The sequence below is a fragment of the Rhinoderma darwinii genome, chromosome 1 (assembly GCF_050947455.1).
Source record: "Rhinoderma darwinii isolate aRhiDar2 chromosome 1, aRhiDar2.hap1, whole genome shotgun sequence".
NCBI classification, from domain to species: Eukaryota; Metazoa; Chordata; class Amphibia; order Anura; family Rhinodermatidae; genus Rhinoderma; species Rhinoderma darwinii.
In genome coordinates this window covers 251916205-251932831 of record NC_134687.1, presented here as the reverse complement: position 1 = coordinate 251932831, position 16627 = coordinate 251916205, and the positions used below count along the sequence as shown (strand labels likewise).

The following is a 16627-nucleotide window of genomic DNA, read 5'->3' as shown; positions in this document are numbered from 1 at the left end:
TTGCGGTTTCACAAAAAAGAACGATACACACATAATTACTCTCATTTACATTTAGTGACTCACCGGTGACGACTTCTCAGATTCATTCTTTTTCTCTTTACTTTTCCATCTGGTCCAGAACTCTATGATACCTCCTGACCATGACCCATTTCTGCGGAAATGGGTCAATTTGCTCAATCAGATGTCTTCGGAAGCTCACTTTTTCAACATTTCTGCACCTATAAACAAAGAGCAAATTCTTATGGTGCCCCACTTTGTTTCACTAAATATAATAGCATCATACACTGTGTCCCCGAATATAATAGTGCTACACACTGTGCACCTGAATATAATAGTACCATGCACTGTACCCCTGATTATAATAGTACCATACACTGTGTCCATGAATAAAATTGTGACACTGTAAATTAATGCAGCGCACACAGTGCCCCCTGTAGATAGTGCCCCTCATAGAGCCCTCTGTAGATAGTGCTCCCAGTAGAGCCCTCTATAGATAGTTCTTCCCATAGAGCCCTCTGTAGATAGTGCTCCCCATAGAGCCTTCTGTAAGTAGTAGCGTTCCATGCAGATAGGGCCCCATTTACCGTTCCTTGCAGACAGGGCCCACTGTAGTGTTCCCTGTAGCCTTCCCTGTATAGTTCCCTCTGTAGATAGGGTCCCCTGAGGCGTTCCCTGTAGATAAGGGCCCCTATATAGTCCCCTGTAGTTAGTGTTTTCTATATAGTCCCCTGTAGTTAGTTCCCTATATAGTCCCCTGTAGTTACTGTTCCCTATGTATTGTCCCCTGTAGTTACTGTTCCCTATAGTCCCCTGTAGTTACTGTTCCCTATATAGTGCCCTGTAGTTACTGTTCCCTATATAGTCCCTGTAGCTACTGCTCCCTATATAATCCCCTGTAGCTACTGTTCCCTATATAGTCTCCTGTAGTTACTGGTCTCTATATAGTCCCCTGTAGCTACTGTTCCCTATATAGTCCCCTGTAGCTACTGTTCCCTATATAGTCCCCTGTAGCAACTGTTCCATATATAGTCCCCTTTAGCTACTGTTCCCTATATAGCCGCCTGTAGCTACTGCTACCTATGTATTGTCCCCTATAGCTTATGTTCCCTATATAGTCCCCTGTAGCTACTGTTCCCTATATAGTCCCCTGTAGCTACTGTTCCCTATATAGTCCCCTGTAGCTACTGTTCCCTATATAGTCCCATGTAGCTACTGCTACCTATGTATTGTCCCCTGTAGTTTATGTTGCCTATATAGTCCCCTGTAGCTACTGTTCCCTATATAGTCCCGTGTAGCTACTGTTCCCTATATAGTCCCCTGTAGCTACTGTTCCCTATATAGTCCCCTGTAGCTACTGTTCCCTATATAGTCCCATGTAGCTACTGCTACCTATGTATTGTCCCCTGTAGTTTATTTATGTTCCCTATTTAGTCCCCTGTAGCTACTGTTCCCTATAGAGTCCCCTGTAGCTACTGTTCCCTATATAGTCCCCTGTAGTTACTGTTCCCTATATAGTGCCTGTAGCTACTGTTCCCTATATAGTCCCCTGTAGCTACTGTTCCCTATATAGTCCCCTGTAGCAACTGTTGCCTATATAGTCCCCTGTACCTACTGTTCCCTATATAGTCCCCAGTAGCTACTGTTACCTATGTATTGTCCCCTGTGGTTTATGTTCCCTATATAGTCCCCTGTAGCTACTGGGGACTATATACAACGCTGCCCATGGTAGAAGAAAAAAAACAATTTCTTACCTGTCCCATTCCCGCTCCGTCCTCCAGCGATGCCAGTCCTCCTCCAGCGGAACGATGCAGCGGCGCGATCGCCGACTGCATCATCACTAAAGCTCCGAATGGCGAGGCCTCGTGCCTCGCCAGGGCAGCGCTAGTGAAGTCAATTGTATCTGCGTCCTAAGGACGCGAATACAATTGAGGGCAGGGGACCGGCTCCGGCTTCCCGCTTCACCCGGTTCTGCGAATCGGTTGTAATTTTAACAACCAGTTCGGGGAACCGGGGCGAACCGGCCGGATCCCACCCCTGCGTGTATCTAAATAGAGATGTCCAAACATGTAGACCAAGCGTGACTTAATGTGTGGACCAGAAACATATGGATAAACCTACAACCAAAAGGTCAATACTAGCACAAAAGATCATAAATTGTAATAAAAAAAATCACCTTATTGGTGGATAGATACAAAACATTAAAAGATTAGTAACACAATGTAAAAAACATGGTGTCAGCCTATGCAGGAAAGGATGTAATAAAGTCAGGACATGTACATGCATAAATTGAAGTATACAGACTTGTGGATACAGGAGTGAGTGGGAGGCCACTGAACGTACCTGTCACGTAGGGTGCGTGGACCCACTGGGCCGTACCGCCTTAACGGTATGGCAGCTGGCCAACAGGACACAGGTCAAAGTCTATAGTTCGTATAAGTGTACCTGTGGTAGCTTCAGACAGTAGCAAGACAGGCTCGGATGGGACTAGGCAGCAGGCCGGCTCCAGGCGTGGTGTAGCAGGACAGGTGTGGTACACAGCGCAGCACGACTCCAACTCAATACGGCACTTGGACCAGGATAGCACGGGAAACAGGTTACAGGTAGCAGGAACGGGAAACACTGGGAACTGGAAGGCACTTAGGAGACCATTTGCAGAGACAAACTAGGGAAACGACAACAACGCTCAGGCAATGCTGGAAGGGGCAGAGCCCTTGTTATAGTCCAGGGTCTCATGGGCTAATTAGGTTTTTAATTCAGGTGCGCGCGCTGGCCCTTTAAGAGCGGGCACAAGCGTGCGCACGCACCCTACGGGACACAGCAGAGCAAAGCGGAACTGAGCGTTGGCGTCTCCTGAGGAAGAGATGGCGACCAACACTCACAGATCCATGGCTGCGGCAGTCAGGAGGTAAGCAAACCTGGCAGCCCGCGGCCATGGGCATTACAGTACCTAGCACATCATATGTAGAGATTTACTGTTGTTAATGACAATGTACAGTACTAATGATAATGACATGGAAGCAGAAAAGTGCACAAGTGTATAACAGGGGGCAGAGCATTGGCATCAACAAAAACGTATCAAGTCAAAATAACCACAGGACTGAAAAGGGCAAAAAAGGCCCTGCAGAGTGGAGTACATACCTGTATTCATGTTCCTGCACAGGAGAGACGCCAGAACCCGATCCGCATTTTCGGCAGATGCCTTCGTCCCGGACCGTATTTACCACTAGGCACTGGGGGTGCAGTGCCTAGGGCAGCTTCTTGCGGAGGGCGGCGCCATATGAGAATAATACAATTTTTATATAAAAATATATTTTTTTTCCAACCCTTTCCCTTGCTCCCCGCCGGACTGACAAGAAAAAATGGTCACACGACAGAGAGGAGAATTGTTCTTTCTTCTCCTCTGCAGTGAGAAGTGAGTGCTGATTGGTGGAGCAGCAGGGGCATTTGTCTGCTCCAACAATCAGCACAACCTGCACACAGACTCAGCGCCTGCACTGTCTCCCGCAGCTCGACTCCCTCTGCTGCTACCACAGTGAGGACTCCTCCACGGATCTCAGGACTCTGGTAAGAGCAACAGCTTTAGTTTAATCTTTGTTAATTTATGTGTTCTGTGAGGAAGGAGGCAAGAGGGAGCTATAAATTATATCTATAAGAGGATGGGGCTTCTGTATAGATCGATTTTGTGGGGGAGGGGTGACTTGTTTATAAGTGTTTTATGTGTGGGTATTCTTTATAGATTGATTTTGTGGGGGAGGGGACATTGCTCTAAATGCTATAGGAGTTTGGGGGAATTCTTTATAAATCTATTTTGTGGGGGAGGGGGACTTCTGTATAGTTTATTTTGTGGTGTAAGAGCTTCTTTATAAATCGTGTGGTGGAGGGGAACTTGTCTGCAAATGTTATGTATGGGGGAACTATTATTTAGAGGTAATTTTTGTGGGGAGAGAGCAATTTGATTATAAGGGTAGGAACACACAGGGCGGTTAAACAGCATAAAACTACACTGAGTATCCGTCCTGGAAACTGCAGGGAATTCCACCTGAAAAACCGCACCAAATGTTGATGCAGTTTTTTGGGTGTCATGTCTGCTGCAGAAAGACTGCAGAAATAAAAATTAAAAAAGCTGATACTTACTCCCGAATGTAGTCATGGCGACGCATCCCTCTGTTCTGAGTGCAGCCCGGCCTCCATGGATGACGCTGTAGTCCATGTGACAACAGCAGCCTTTGATTGGCTGCAGCAGTCACATGAGATGAAACATCATCCTAGGAGTCCAGGCTGCACTCAGAACAGAATAACACGACGCCACGACTACGGCCGGAAGTAAGTATCAGCTTTATTATTAATTTGCAATTAAAAAAAAGCTTTTTTTTTTTTCACTTGAGATTTTGGTGGCGGAATGGCAGCGTTTCTGCTGCAAAATTCTCAACACATGGCTCTTTGTTGCGGGTTTTACCTCCCATTGGATTCAATGGGTAAATCCAACAATACAAGAGCAGCGATTCCACAGCATAAATTGACATGCTGCAGATAAAAAAATCGCACTGCAGGTCAATTTATGAATGGTTTCTGTGTAGGGATAAGGTTTGTTCAAGTGTCATCCACACTGCTGCTAATGTATTATGCTACAGATTCTCCGCAATGAAATCCGTTGCAGAAAATACGCAGTGCTTACGTGTTGTAGCCATATTAATTTTTTTGCTGCATTTCATTTTGTGAAAATTGCCGCAAAATAAAAACGCAACGTGTGAATACATCCTAAATAAAATGTTTGGCGGAGCGGGGCTTAGTTATAGCTTGCTTGTGTGGGAGGTAGACCTGGCTGTAATGCTAGAATTTTGTCATTAGGATGACATGCGCATCAATTTCAATGTTTCTCTATCAGAAATGTTGAAATGTTCGCAAGGTTGCGCGCAACTTTTTTGTTCCCATAGTGTTGTCTAGTCATTGTATGGTGGTATTATTCTGTCAGTGTATGGAGGTATTATTCAGTCAGTGTATGGTGGTACTAATCAGTCACTGTATGGTGGTATTATTCAGTCACTGTATGGTGGTATTTTTCAGTCACAGTATGGTGGCATTATTCAGTCACAGTATGGTGGTATTATTCAGTCAGTGTATGGTGGTAATATTCAGTCAGTGTATGGTGGTAATATTCAGTCGCTGTATGGTGGTATTATTCAGTCAGTATTTGGTGGTATTATTCAGTCAGTGTATGGTGGTATTATTCAGTCAGTGTATGGTTCTATTATTCAGTCTGTGTATGGTGGTATTATTCAGTGACTGTATGGTGGTGTTATGCAGTCAGTGTATAGTGGTATTATTCAATCAGTGTATGGTCGTATTATTCAGTCAGTGTATGGCGGTATTATTCAGTCAGTGTATGGTGGTATTATTCAGTGAGTCTATGGAGGTATTCAGTCAGTGTATGGTCGTATTATTCAGTCAGTGTATGGTGGTGTTAATCAGTCAGTGTATGGTGGTTTTATTCAGTCACTGTATGGTGGTATTATTCAGTCACTGTATGGTGCTATTATCCAGTCTTTGTATGGTGCTATTATTCAGTCAGTGTATGATGGTATTATTCAGTCAGTGTATGGTGGTATTATTCGGTCAGTGCATGGCGGTATTATTCAGTCACTGTATGGTGGTATTATTCAGCCAGTGTATGGTGGTATTATTCAGTCAGTGTATGGCGGTATTGTTCAGTCAGTGTATGGTGCTATTATTCAGTCTGTGTATGGTGGTATTATTCAGTGACTGTATGGTGGTGTTATGCAGTCAGTGTATAGTGGTATTATTCAGTCAGTGTATGGAGGTATTATTCAGTCAGTGTATGGTGATATTAATCAGTCAGTGTATGGTGGTATTATTCAGTCACTGTATAGTGTTATGATTCAGTCAGTGTATGGTGGTATTATTCAGTCAATGTATGGAGGTTTTATTCAGTCAGTGTATGGTGGCATTGTTCAGTCAGTGTATGGTGGTATTATTCAGTCAGTGTATGGTGTTATTAATCAGTCACTGTATGGTAGTTTTGCACCGAATTCCCCAAAAGGATGACTTTTGTTGCGTTGTGTTCAAAGCATACAGGAGTTCACTATAGGGGTTTCCGGTGACGCCCCTTAGTCCCATTAGCTATTATCACAGGTGAATCGCCGGTCAAATACATTTATTTAAAGGGGTTTTCCCATCATTGAATGTTATAGTATATGGGTATGTGCACACGATAGCAGGCATTTACGTCTGAAAAGACAGACTGTTTTCAGGAGAAAACAGCTGTCTCGTTTCAGTCGTAAATGCTCCTCCTCGCATTTTGCGAGGCTTCTCTGACAGCCGTAAATTTTGAGCTGCTCTTCATTGAGTTCAATGAAGAACGGCTCAAATTACATCTGAAAGAAGTGTCCTGCACTTCTTTTGACGAGGCTGTATTTTTACGCGTCGTCGTTTGACAGCTGTCAAACGACGACGCGTAAATGACAGGTCGTCTGCATAGTACGTCGGCAAACCCATTCAAATGAATGGGCAGATGTTTGCCGACGTATTGTAGCCCTATTTTCAGCCGTAAAACGAGGCATAATACACCTCGTTTACGTCTGAAAATAGGTTGTGTGAACCCAGCCTATATCTCTATGATACGCCATAGCATTCTGAATGGTGGGGATCTAACTACAAGAACCCCACTGCCAAATCCTGATATGTTATTAGTTCATTTCAGCATTAATTAAATTAAACATTACACTGTGCCTATTGATATCAATGGACCGTCCGTTTAATGCACAAATTAGTCAAATCGTCCAGGGAGAGATTTGGCTGCAGAAACATACTGATGAAAATGTCCATCGAATGCTCAGCCATGATTAATTTAACATTGAGCAATTTTGGTTAACAGTAGATATAATAAACAACATTGGGGGATTTGGGGGACATAACGCAGAATCACTGAAACATCTTAGACTTTTCTTTTGAAAAAAATATCACTGTAAAGGATTTACCAGACACAGGTTCTGTGTCGACGCCCGTGGGCAATCAGTCTGCACCTGCTCCTATGTCTGTGAGACTGACTCCATCTTCCACCACTCAGGATGGCAGGCTTAGGAGTGGGAGAGCCTATCACAGCCTGGCCAGACGGGGCTAGTTCCCGCCCACTGTCTATTTATACCTGTCTTTCCTGTTCCTCCTTTGCCTGTGATTCTTCTATGCTTTTCCTGGCTTGCTGATGCTGCTGCTTGTACTACGGATCCTCTGCTTGTTATTGACCTTGGCTTTCTGACCACTCTCCTGCTCAGCGTTTTGTACCTCGCTCTCTCCTGGTTTGACTCGGCTCGTTCACCACTCTTGTTGCTCACGGTGTCTCCGTGGGCAGCTGCCCCGTTTCCCTGCTTCTGTGTACCCCTGTCTGTTTTGTCTGTCTTGCACTTACTGAGCGTAGGGACTGTCGCCCAGTTGTACCCCGTCGCTTAGGACGGGTCGTTGCAAGTAGGCAGGGACTGAGTGGCGAATAGATTAGGGCTCACCTGTCTGTCTCCCTACCCTGTCATTACAATCACCTTTTCAAAAATTCTAATCTGTATTTTACCAAGCTCATTTCAATGTGGACAACCCAGATGCAAATGTCATATGATATAAACCAAGAAAACACCACTTAACATGGCGGTGACTAGGGTAAACATCAATTGAGGAAGCTATTTTGCCACCTAATTATGAGTAGAGCTATATATGTGAATTTTTTGTGACCACTTATGAACTACAGAACCTGATGAAAGTTATCTGAGCCCAAATTATTTTGAGATTATTTTTTTAGCCAAAGTTTCTTTTTTTTATTTATAATTGTATATTGTCAGAAAGCCTAATATTTTAATAACATAGAATCCAATTGTTCTGCTGTATGTTTTATTTTGTTTTTGTATACAGTCTCTTGTTATGATATTGTGCAATATGCTTTGGCATTACCATAAACTAAGTATGCTATTTTATTCCATAGTTTCATGGAGAAATCAAAGTACTAACAAGAATGATGGTTGACCCAAATGCTATTATTCAAAAACCCGGCTATAAGGATCTTGCATACACAAGAGGAGAAATCTTAGATGTTATTCAGCTCACTGGTTCAGATAAAATATTATGTCGTACTTATGAAGGCAAATGTAAGTTTCAATATGAATCTCAAGCTGTATAAGTTTATTTTCAAATAAATTATCCTACTTTATTAATCAGTCATTAAACTGTTTGTAACCATACACTTTTTTTTCTTTTTGATTCCGCTAGTTGGATATGTCCCCAGAAAGGCAGTTCTCAACATGTAAGTACTCATTAAAAAAATACAACTGCCAGTGAAATGAATCAAAATGTACAATGTTGCAAAACAAAGTATATAAAAGGTTATTTATTTTTATTCTATGGGCAGCAATAGTTTGCTTTAATGTATCAGCCCGAAATCCATAAAGGGGACAAAAAGAGAAAAGACATGAACCTAATAGTGTAGTCACTTAGGGTACGTTCACACGTTTACTAAAAAACGTCTGAAAATACGGAGCTGTTTTCAAGGGTTAAACAGCTCCTGATTTTCAGACTTTTTGTAGCAACTCGCGGTTTTCAGAGCGTTTTTTACGGCCGTTTTTGGAGCTGTTTCTCTATAGAATCAATGAAAAACGGCTCCAAAAACGTCTCAAGAAGAGACATGCACTTCTTTTTCACGCCCGTTTTTTTACGCAGCCGTTTTTCAGGACATTTACGGCCCGAAAAACGGCTGAAAACACTACATCTGAACATACCCTTAAAGTTACACAATCCACAACCGAAAAAATGGCCCCAGCGGGTAACAGTATTTAATCCCTTAGTGACTAAGCCTGTTTTGGCCTTAAGGACCAGACCATTTTTTTCAAATCTGACATGTATCACTTGAAGTGGTAATAACTTTGAAATGCTTTTATTTTTTCAAGCGATTCTGAGATTGTTTTCTCGTGACACATTGGATTTTAAGTTAGTGGTAAAATTTGGTTCAGTTCTGAACTGGTTTTGAGGGCCTTATATACTATAAACCCCCTATAAATCACCCCATTTTAAAAACTGAGCCCCTCAAAGTATTCAAAACAGCATTTAGAAAGTTTCTTAACCCTTTAGGCGTTTCACAAGAATTAAAGCAATTTAAAGGTGAAATTTACAAATGTCATTTTTTTTTCAGAAAAAAGTTTTGATCCATTTTTTTCTGTAACGAACACAGAAAGTTTTACCAGAGAAACGCAACTCAATATTCATTGCCCAGATTCTTCAGTTTTTAGAAATATCCCACATGTGGCCCTAGTGTGATACTGGACGGAAACACAGGCCTCAGAAGCAAAGGAGCAGCGAGTGGATTTTGGGGCCTTATTTTTATTAGAATATATTTTAGGCACCATGTCAGGTTTGAAGAGGTCTTGTGGGGCCAAAACAAATAAAACACCCCAAAAAAGACACCATTTGGCAAACTACACCCCTCAAGGAATTTATCAAGGGGTATAGTGGGCATTTTCACAACACAGGTATTGTGCTGAATTTAGTGTAATTATGCTCTGAAAATGAAAATCTACGTTTTTTTCTAACAAAATGTCGTTTTAGCTCAGATTTTTCCATTTTCACAATAGATAAAGGAGAAAAAGAACCCCAACATTTGTAAAGCAAACTCTTCTGAGTACGGCAATACCCCATATGTGGTAATAAACTGCTGTTTGGAACCACGGCAGGGCTCAGAAGGGAATGAGTGCCATTTGGCTTTTGGAGCTCAAATTTTGCTTGATTGTTTTTCAGGTGCCATGTTTCATTTGCAAAGCCCATGAGAGGCTAAAACAGTGTAAACCCCCCAAAAGTGGGAAACTACACCCCTTAAGGAATCTATCTAGGGGTATAGTGAGTATTTAGACCCCACAGGTCTTTTGCAGAATTTATTGGAATTAGGCCGTGAAAATGAAAATCTATATTTTGTTCCACTAAATTGTAGAATGTCTTCATTTTCACAAGGGATACTGGAGAAAAAACACCCCAACATTTGTAAAGCAATTTCTCCCGATTACGGCAATGTCCCACATGTGATCATAAACTGCTATTTGGACACCCAGCAAAGCTCTAAAGCGAAGGACCGCTATTTTGCAGATTTTGCTGGATTTGTTTTTGGGTGCCATGTCGCATATGCAAAACCCCTGAGGTATCAGAGTACTGTGGAAGCCCCAAGAAGTGACCCCATTTTGGAAACTGTACCCCTCAAGGGATTTATCATTTGCCTGGACAAATGAGCATGCGCACCATATTCAATTGAGGTCTATTTTGGTGATTTTCACAGCATTGGTCCACAATTGCAGGGCTCGGAAGTCAAATAGTAAAACAAACCCCCAAGTAGTGACCCCCATATTGGAAAGTCTATGACAGCCGATGTCACTGTTCTGTCCCCATGTGTTTTGACATGGTGACAGAAAAGCACCATAACGTAACTATACTTCATGGTGCCTTAATGGATTGCAAACCCAGTTGTACAGTTGCGTAAAGGTGCGTTAAGGGGTTAATATAACACTACTACGGTTAATATAACACGCCAATAATGCTCAATATAGTTTACTCGCACTACTGTTAAGGAATACTTAAATTGTAATGTTATTAACTATCCTAGAAAACATAACTTCAATTATTAATAGCTGTTGAGCCTCAAAAATGTAAAAACGAACCAGGGTTCTCTGAAAAAATACGTAAGAGTATTAACCATATAGATTTTTGCACTGTGGCAGTAGGAACATAAGAAATAGCAGTGTTAGCTGCTGTATTATTGTCACGGCCCCGTTTACCACTGAGGACACTGAGTGTCGGCGAAACATGTCTGGGGGCCTTTTATTAATGGTTTTAAATACCATCAGTGGTTCTGTGTGTTAATAGGGGCGCGATCTGCAGACGCTACCCTAGTGTATATACAATAATACAGCAGCTAATGCTGCTATTGCTCATGTTCCTTCTGCCACAGAGGTCAAGCACCTATTAATAAAAGTTATGTTTTGTAGGCTAGTTAATAACATTATAATTTGTACTCTTTATCAGTAGTGCAAGAAAAGGACATTGAGCCTTATTGGCAAGTAATGTAATTTAATGTTAAAGCGCACCTCACTTTTCAGATGACTTTTCAGATGACATTTCAGAATAAGCTGTCATATGTGTGTTCATGAGGAATAACACTATTTCTGGCCATTATGTGATTTGTATTCTGTGACTTCATTTTTTAGCAGTTTCGCCCTCTACTCGCTCTATGTCTTATTCTCAGTTGTCTCTGACCTAGTGGATGGAGTTTAACTACTATCATATCTTCTATACACTGCACACATAGTAGAGGAGAATCCTGCTCTCCTATCTCTATCTATCACCAGGGGCGTAGCTAAAGGCTCATGGGCCCCGATGCAAAAGTTCTTCTTAGGCTCCCTTAAATTCTCTTCATGGCTGATGGCCCGCAGCTTTCAGCTGCATCGTTGGGTCTCCTAAATAACCCAACTATGCAGCACTAGGAGCCAGGGGCGTTGCTAAGGTCTTAAAATGTCAGGGGTAATAGCCCCAATACATATACCCTCCCCCAAAAAATATGTGTGTGTGTATATGTATATATACAGTGAAGGAAATAAGTATTTGATCCCTTGCTGATTTTGTAAGTTTGCCCACTGTCAAAGACATGTACAGTCTAGAATTTTTAGGCTAGGTTAATTTTACCAGTGAGAGATAGATTATATTTAAAAAAAAACAGAAAAATCACATTGTCAAAATTATATATATTTATTTGTATTGTGCACAGAGAAATAAGTATTTGATCCCCTACCAACCATTAAGAGTTCAGCCTCCTCCAGACCAGTTACATGCTCCAAATCAACTTGGTGCCTGCATTAAAGACAGTTGTCTTAAATGGTCACCTGTATAAAAGACTCCTGTCCACAGACTCAATTAATCAGTCTGACTCTAACCTCTACAACATGGGCAAGACCAAAGAGCTTTCTAAGGATGTCAGGGACAAGATCATAGACCTGCACAAGGCTGGAATGGGCTACAAAACCATAAGTAAGACGCTGGGTGAGAAGGAGACAACTGTTGGTGCAATAGTAAGAAAATGGAAGACATACAAAATGACTGTCAATCCACATCGAGAAGTACTGGGTGCCCCCCTTCTTGGTCCCTAAAAATTTGTTTCTTGATAATCACCTCTTGAAATTCCAGGAAAGTTCCCATCTGGCCTGTACATCGATGTAGCACGTACACATTGCACAATGCCATCTGTATGACGTGCACGGCCAGCTTCTTATACCACACCGCATGGCGCTGTAGGGCTTCAGGGCTTGATCTGACAATGCCACCCCTCACATGTACCTATTGTAGTCCAGGATGTAGTCTGGTTTGGGGGTCTCTGTACTGGTGCCTCGTACAGGTACATGGGTACTTGTGTGACATCTCTCTTCTCCTTGTACGTGACACACAATATGTTGCTGCTAGATTGTGCCCTACACTCACCCCTTCTGAGTGTTTGCCCAATCAGAGTCTTAGGCCTCATGCACACGACCGTGTTTTTGCGCCACAATTCCCCCGAAAATCCACGGGAGAATTGCGGCCCCATTCTTTTCTATGGGGCCGTGCACACGACCGAAGTTTTTGCTGTCCGTGCACGGCCCGGGAGCCTGGACCGCAGAAAGAACGGGCATGTCTTATTACGGCCCAGTTCTGCGGTCCGGGCTCATTGAAAACAATGGCCGCGGCCATGTGCATGTCCCACGATTTGCGGGCGGCCTGCGGCTGACAGTCCGCAGCCGGCCGACCCGAAAATCACGGCCGTGCACACGGCTACGGTCGTGTGCATGAGGCCTTAGGGAGGCCTCTCAGATTTCTTCTAGCAGTGCCGTATGCCGCAGTACTTCTGGAAGTGAGGCAGTTGAAGAGTGGGACGCTGGTATAAAAATTATCCAGGTAGAGGTGGTGACCCTGGTCCAGCAGTGGGTGCACCAAATCCCACACAATTTTTGCATTAACTCCCAGTAAGGGGGGGGCATTCTGGGGGCTGAATACTGCTGTCCTTCCCTTCATATATCCTATCCTGGCAGAATTGAACCCTCCCTTTAAAATCTACTAAGGACTCATCAATAGAAATACACTTCTCGGGGGTGAATGCTTGGGAAAACCGGGCACTGAAACGGTCTAATAGGGGTCTCCATTTATACAAACGGTCAAAACTGGGGTCATCTTGGGGTGGGCACGGCTCATCATCAGTATAATGTAAGAAGCGAAGTATTGCCAAATTTATTAATTTTTTTAGGTTCCAGTTCAGTTCTGAAGTTGCTTTGAGGGGCCTATATATTAGAAACACCTATGAAACACCCCATTTTAGAAATTAGACCCCTCAAAGTATTCACAACAGCATTTAGAAAGTTTATGAATCCTTTAGGCCTATAGCTATATGCCAGTACATATATGATAGTACACAGGCAGTTGTTAGGACATACCTCAGTATGCCCTAACAACAGGAAATATGGTAAGACAGCCCTGGGGTCCTTCAATAGACCCTGGGCCGTCTGCCCATATATGGTATGTCCCTTAATCGCGTCACAGGAATTCCAGCTGTCTTTAATGCAGGCACCAAGTTGATTTGGAGCGTGTAACTGGTCTGGAGGAGGCTGAACTCTTAATGGTTGGTAGGGGATCAAATATTTATTTCTCTGTGCACAATGCAAATAAATATATATAATTTTGACAATGTGATTTTCTTTTTTTTTTTTTATATAATCTATCTATCACTGGTAAAATTAACCTAGCCTAAAAATTCTAGACTGTTCATGTCTTTGACAGTGGGCAAACTTACAAAATCAGCAAGGGATCAAATACTTATTTCCTTCCCTGTATACACAAACATGAACACATCACACACTAGGGCTGAGGAGGGAGGTCAATGTAGAAAAAAAAGGGGTAGCCAGGTTAGAGAGGGGTCAGACTATATTGGTGGGGGGAGAAACAGAATGTGGGGAGAGGACTAGACAACAAGATAAGGAGATCCTTTTGTTACAAAACATCAGTGTAAATAAAAAGGCCCGATTAATGTCAAATCACATTTCTGATAATAAAAGTGAAAAACTGACAGGCAAGTTAAAGTGTATGTTCACAAATGCCAGAAGTCTAGCAAGCAAAATGGGGGAGCTGGAGGCCTTGATACTGGAAGAAAATATAGATATAGTTGGTGTTGCTGAAACATGGCTGGACTCTTCACATGACTGGGCTGTAAATCTACAGGGTTTTACACTTTTTCGGAAAGACAGGACAAATAGGAAAGGCGGTGGTGTATGTCTGTATGTGAGAAGTGATATGAAGGCGAGTGTGAAAGAGACAATAGTGGGTGAATACTGTGAGGAGGTTGAAACCTTGTGGGTGGAACTAGAAAGGGAGGTAAACACTGAAAAAATTACTTTTGGTGTAATCTATAGACCCCCCAATATAACTGAGGAGATGGATGTTCAGCTATATAAACAGATGGAACGGGCTGCACAGGCGGGTACTGTTGTGATAATGGGAGATTTTAATTACCGGGATATTAATTGGTGTCATGGTTCAGCTTCAACTGCAAAGGGGAGACATTTCCTCAACCTGTTGCAGGAAAATTTTATGGGCCAGTTTGTGGAAGACCCGACTAGAGGTGAAGCTCTGTTGGATCTGGTCATTTCTAATAATGCAGATCTTGTTGGGAATGTCAATGTTCGTGAAAACCTCGGTAACAGTGATCATAATATAGTTACATTTTACCTATACTGTAAAAAACAAACGCAGGCTGGGAGGGCAAAAACATTTAATTTTAAGAAAGCCAATTTCCCCAGGATGAGGGCTGCAATTCAGGATATGGACTGGGAAGAACTAATGTTAAATAATGGGACAAATGATAAATGGGAGATTTTCAAATCTACTTTGAGTTATTATAGTGCAAAATTTATTCCTATAGGTAACAAGTATAAACGACTCAAATTAAACCCAACATGGCTTACACCTTCTGTGAAAGGGGCAATACATGACAAAAAAAGGGCATTTAAAAAATACAAATCTGAGGGTACAGCTGTAGCCTTTGTAAAATATAAAGAGCTTAATAAAATCTGTAAAAATGTAATAAAATTAGCAAAAATACAAAATGAAAGGCAGGTGGCCAAGGATAGTAAAACAAATCCCAAAAAATTCTTCAAGTATATAAATGCTAAAAAGCCAAGGTCTGAACATGTAGGACCCCTAGATAATGGTAATGGGGAGTTGATCACAGGGGATCAAGAGAAGGCAGAGTTACTAAATGGGTTCTTTAGCTCTGTATATACAACAGAAGAAAGAGCAGCTGATGTAGCCGGTGCCAGTGCTCTTAATATATCAGTTGATATACTGAATTGGATGAATGTAGAGATGGTCCAAGCTAAATTAAATAAAATAAATGTGCACAAGGCCCCGGGACCAGATGGGTTACACCCTAGAATTCTTAAAGAGCTTAGTTCAGTTATTTCTGTCCCCCTTTTCATAATATTCAGAGAATCTCTAGTGACTGGTATAGTGCCAAGGGACTGGCGCAGCGCAAATGTGGTGCCTATTTTCAAAAAGGGCTCTAGGTCTTCCCCGGGTAATTATAGACCAGTAAGCTTAACATCCATCGTGGGGAAAATGTTTGAGGGGCTATTGAGGGACTATATACAGGATTATGTGACAATAAATAGCATTATAAGTGACAGCCAGCACGGTTTTACTAAGGACAGAAGTTGTCAAACTAACCTAATCTTTTTTTATGAAGAGGTGAGCAGAAGTCTAGACAGAGGGGCCGCTGTGGATTTAGTGTTTTTGGACTTTGCAAAGGCATTTGACACTGTCCCCCATAGACGCCTAATGGGTAAATTAAGGACTATAGGTTTCGAAAATATAGTTTGTAATTGGATTGAGAATTGGCTCAAGGACCGTATCCAGAGGGTTGTGGTCAATGATTCCTTCTCTGAATGGTCCCCGGTTATAAGTGGTGTACCCCAGGGTTCAGTGCTGGGACCACTATTATTCAACTTATTTATTAATGATATAGAGGATGGGATTAATAGCACTATTTCTATTTTTGCAGATGACATCAAGCTATGTAATATAGTTCAGTCTATGGAAGATGTTCATGAATTGCAGGCAGATTTAAACAAACTAAGTGTTTGGGCGTCCACTTGGCAGATGAAGTTTAATGTAGATAAATGTAAAGTTATGCATCTGGGTACCAACAACCTGCATGCATCATATGTCCTAGGGGGAGCTACACTGGCGGATTCACTTGTTGAGAAGGATCTGGGTGTACTTGTAAATCATAAACTCAATAACAGCATGCAGTGTCAATCAGCTGCTTCAAAGGCCAGCAGGATATTGTCGTGTATTAAAAGAGGCATGGACTCGCGGGACAGGGATGTAATATTACCACTTTACAAAGCATTAGTGAGGCCTCATCTAGAATATGCAGTTCAGTTCTGGGCTCCAGTTCATAGAAAGGATGCCCTGGAGTTGGAAAAAATACAAAGAAGAGCAACGAAGCTAATTAGGGGCATGGAGAATTTAAGTTATGAGGAAAGATTGAAAGAATTAAACCTATTTAGCCTTGAAAAAA

General features: G+C 42.1%; 1 protein-coding gene across 1 annotated transcript in view; it reads left to right on the top strand.

The window, feature by feature from the left end:
* The window catches only part of LOC142742095 (uncharacterized), a 380698-nt gene that overhangs the window by 295534 nt on the left and 68537 nt on the right, over positions 1-16627 (top strand). The window contains exons 7-8 of the mRNA XM_075851566.1: positions 7985-8147; positions 8269-8302. Of these exons, the coding sequence (XP_075707681.1) occupies positions 7985-8147; positions 8269-8302 (197 nt within the window). The remainder of the gene's footprint in view (positions 1-7984; positions 8148-8268; positions 8303-16627) is intronic.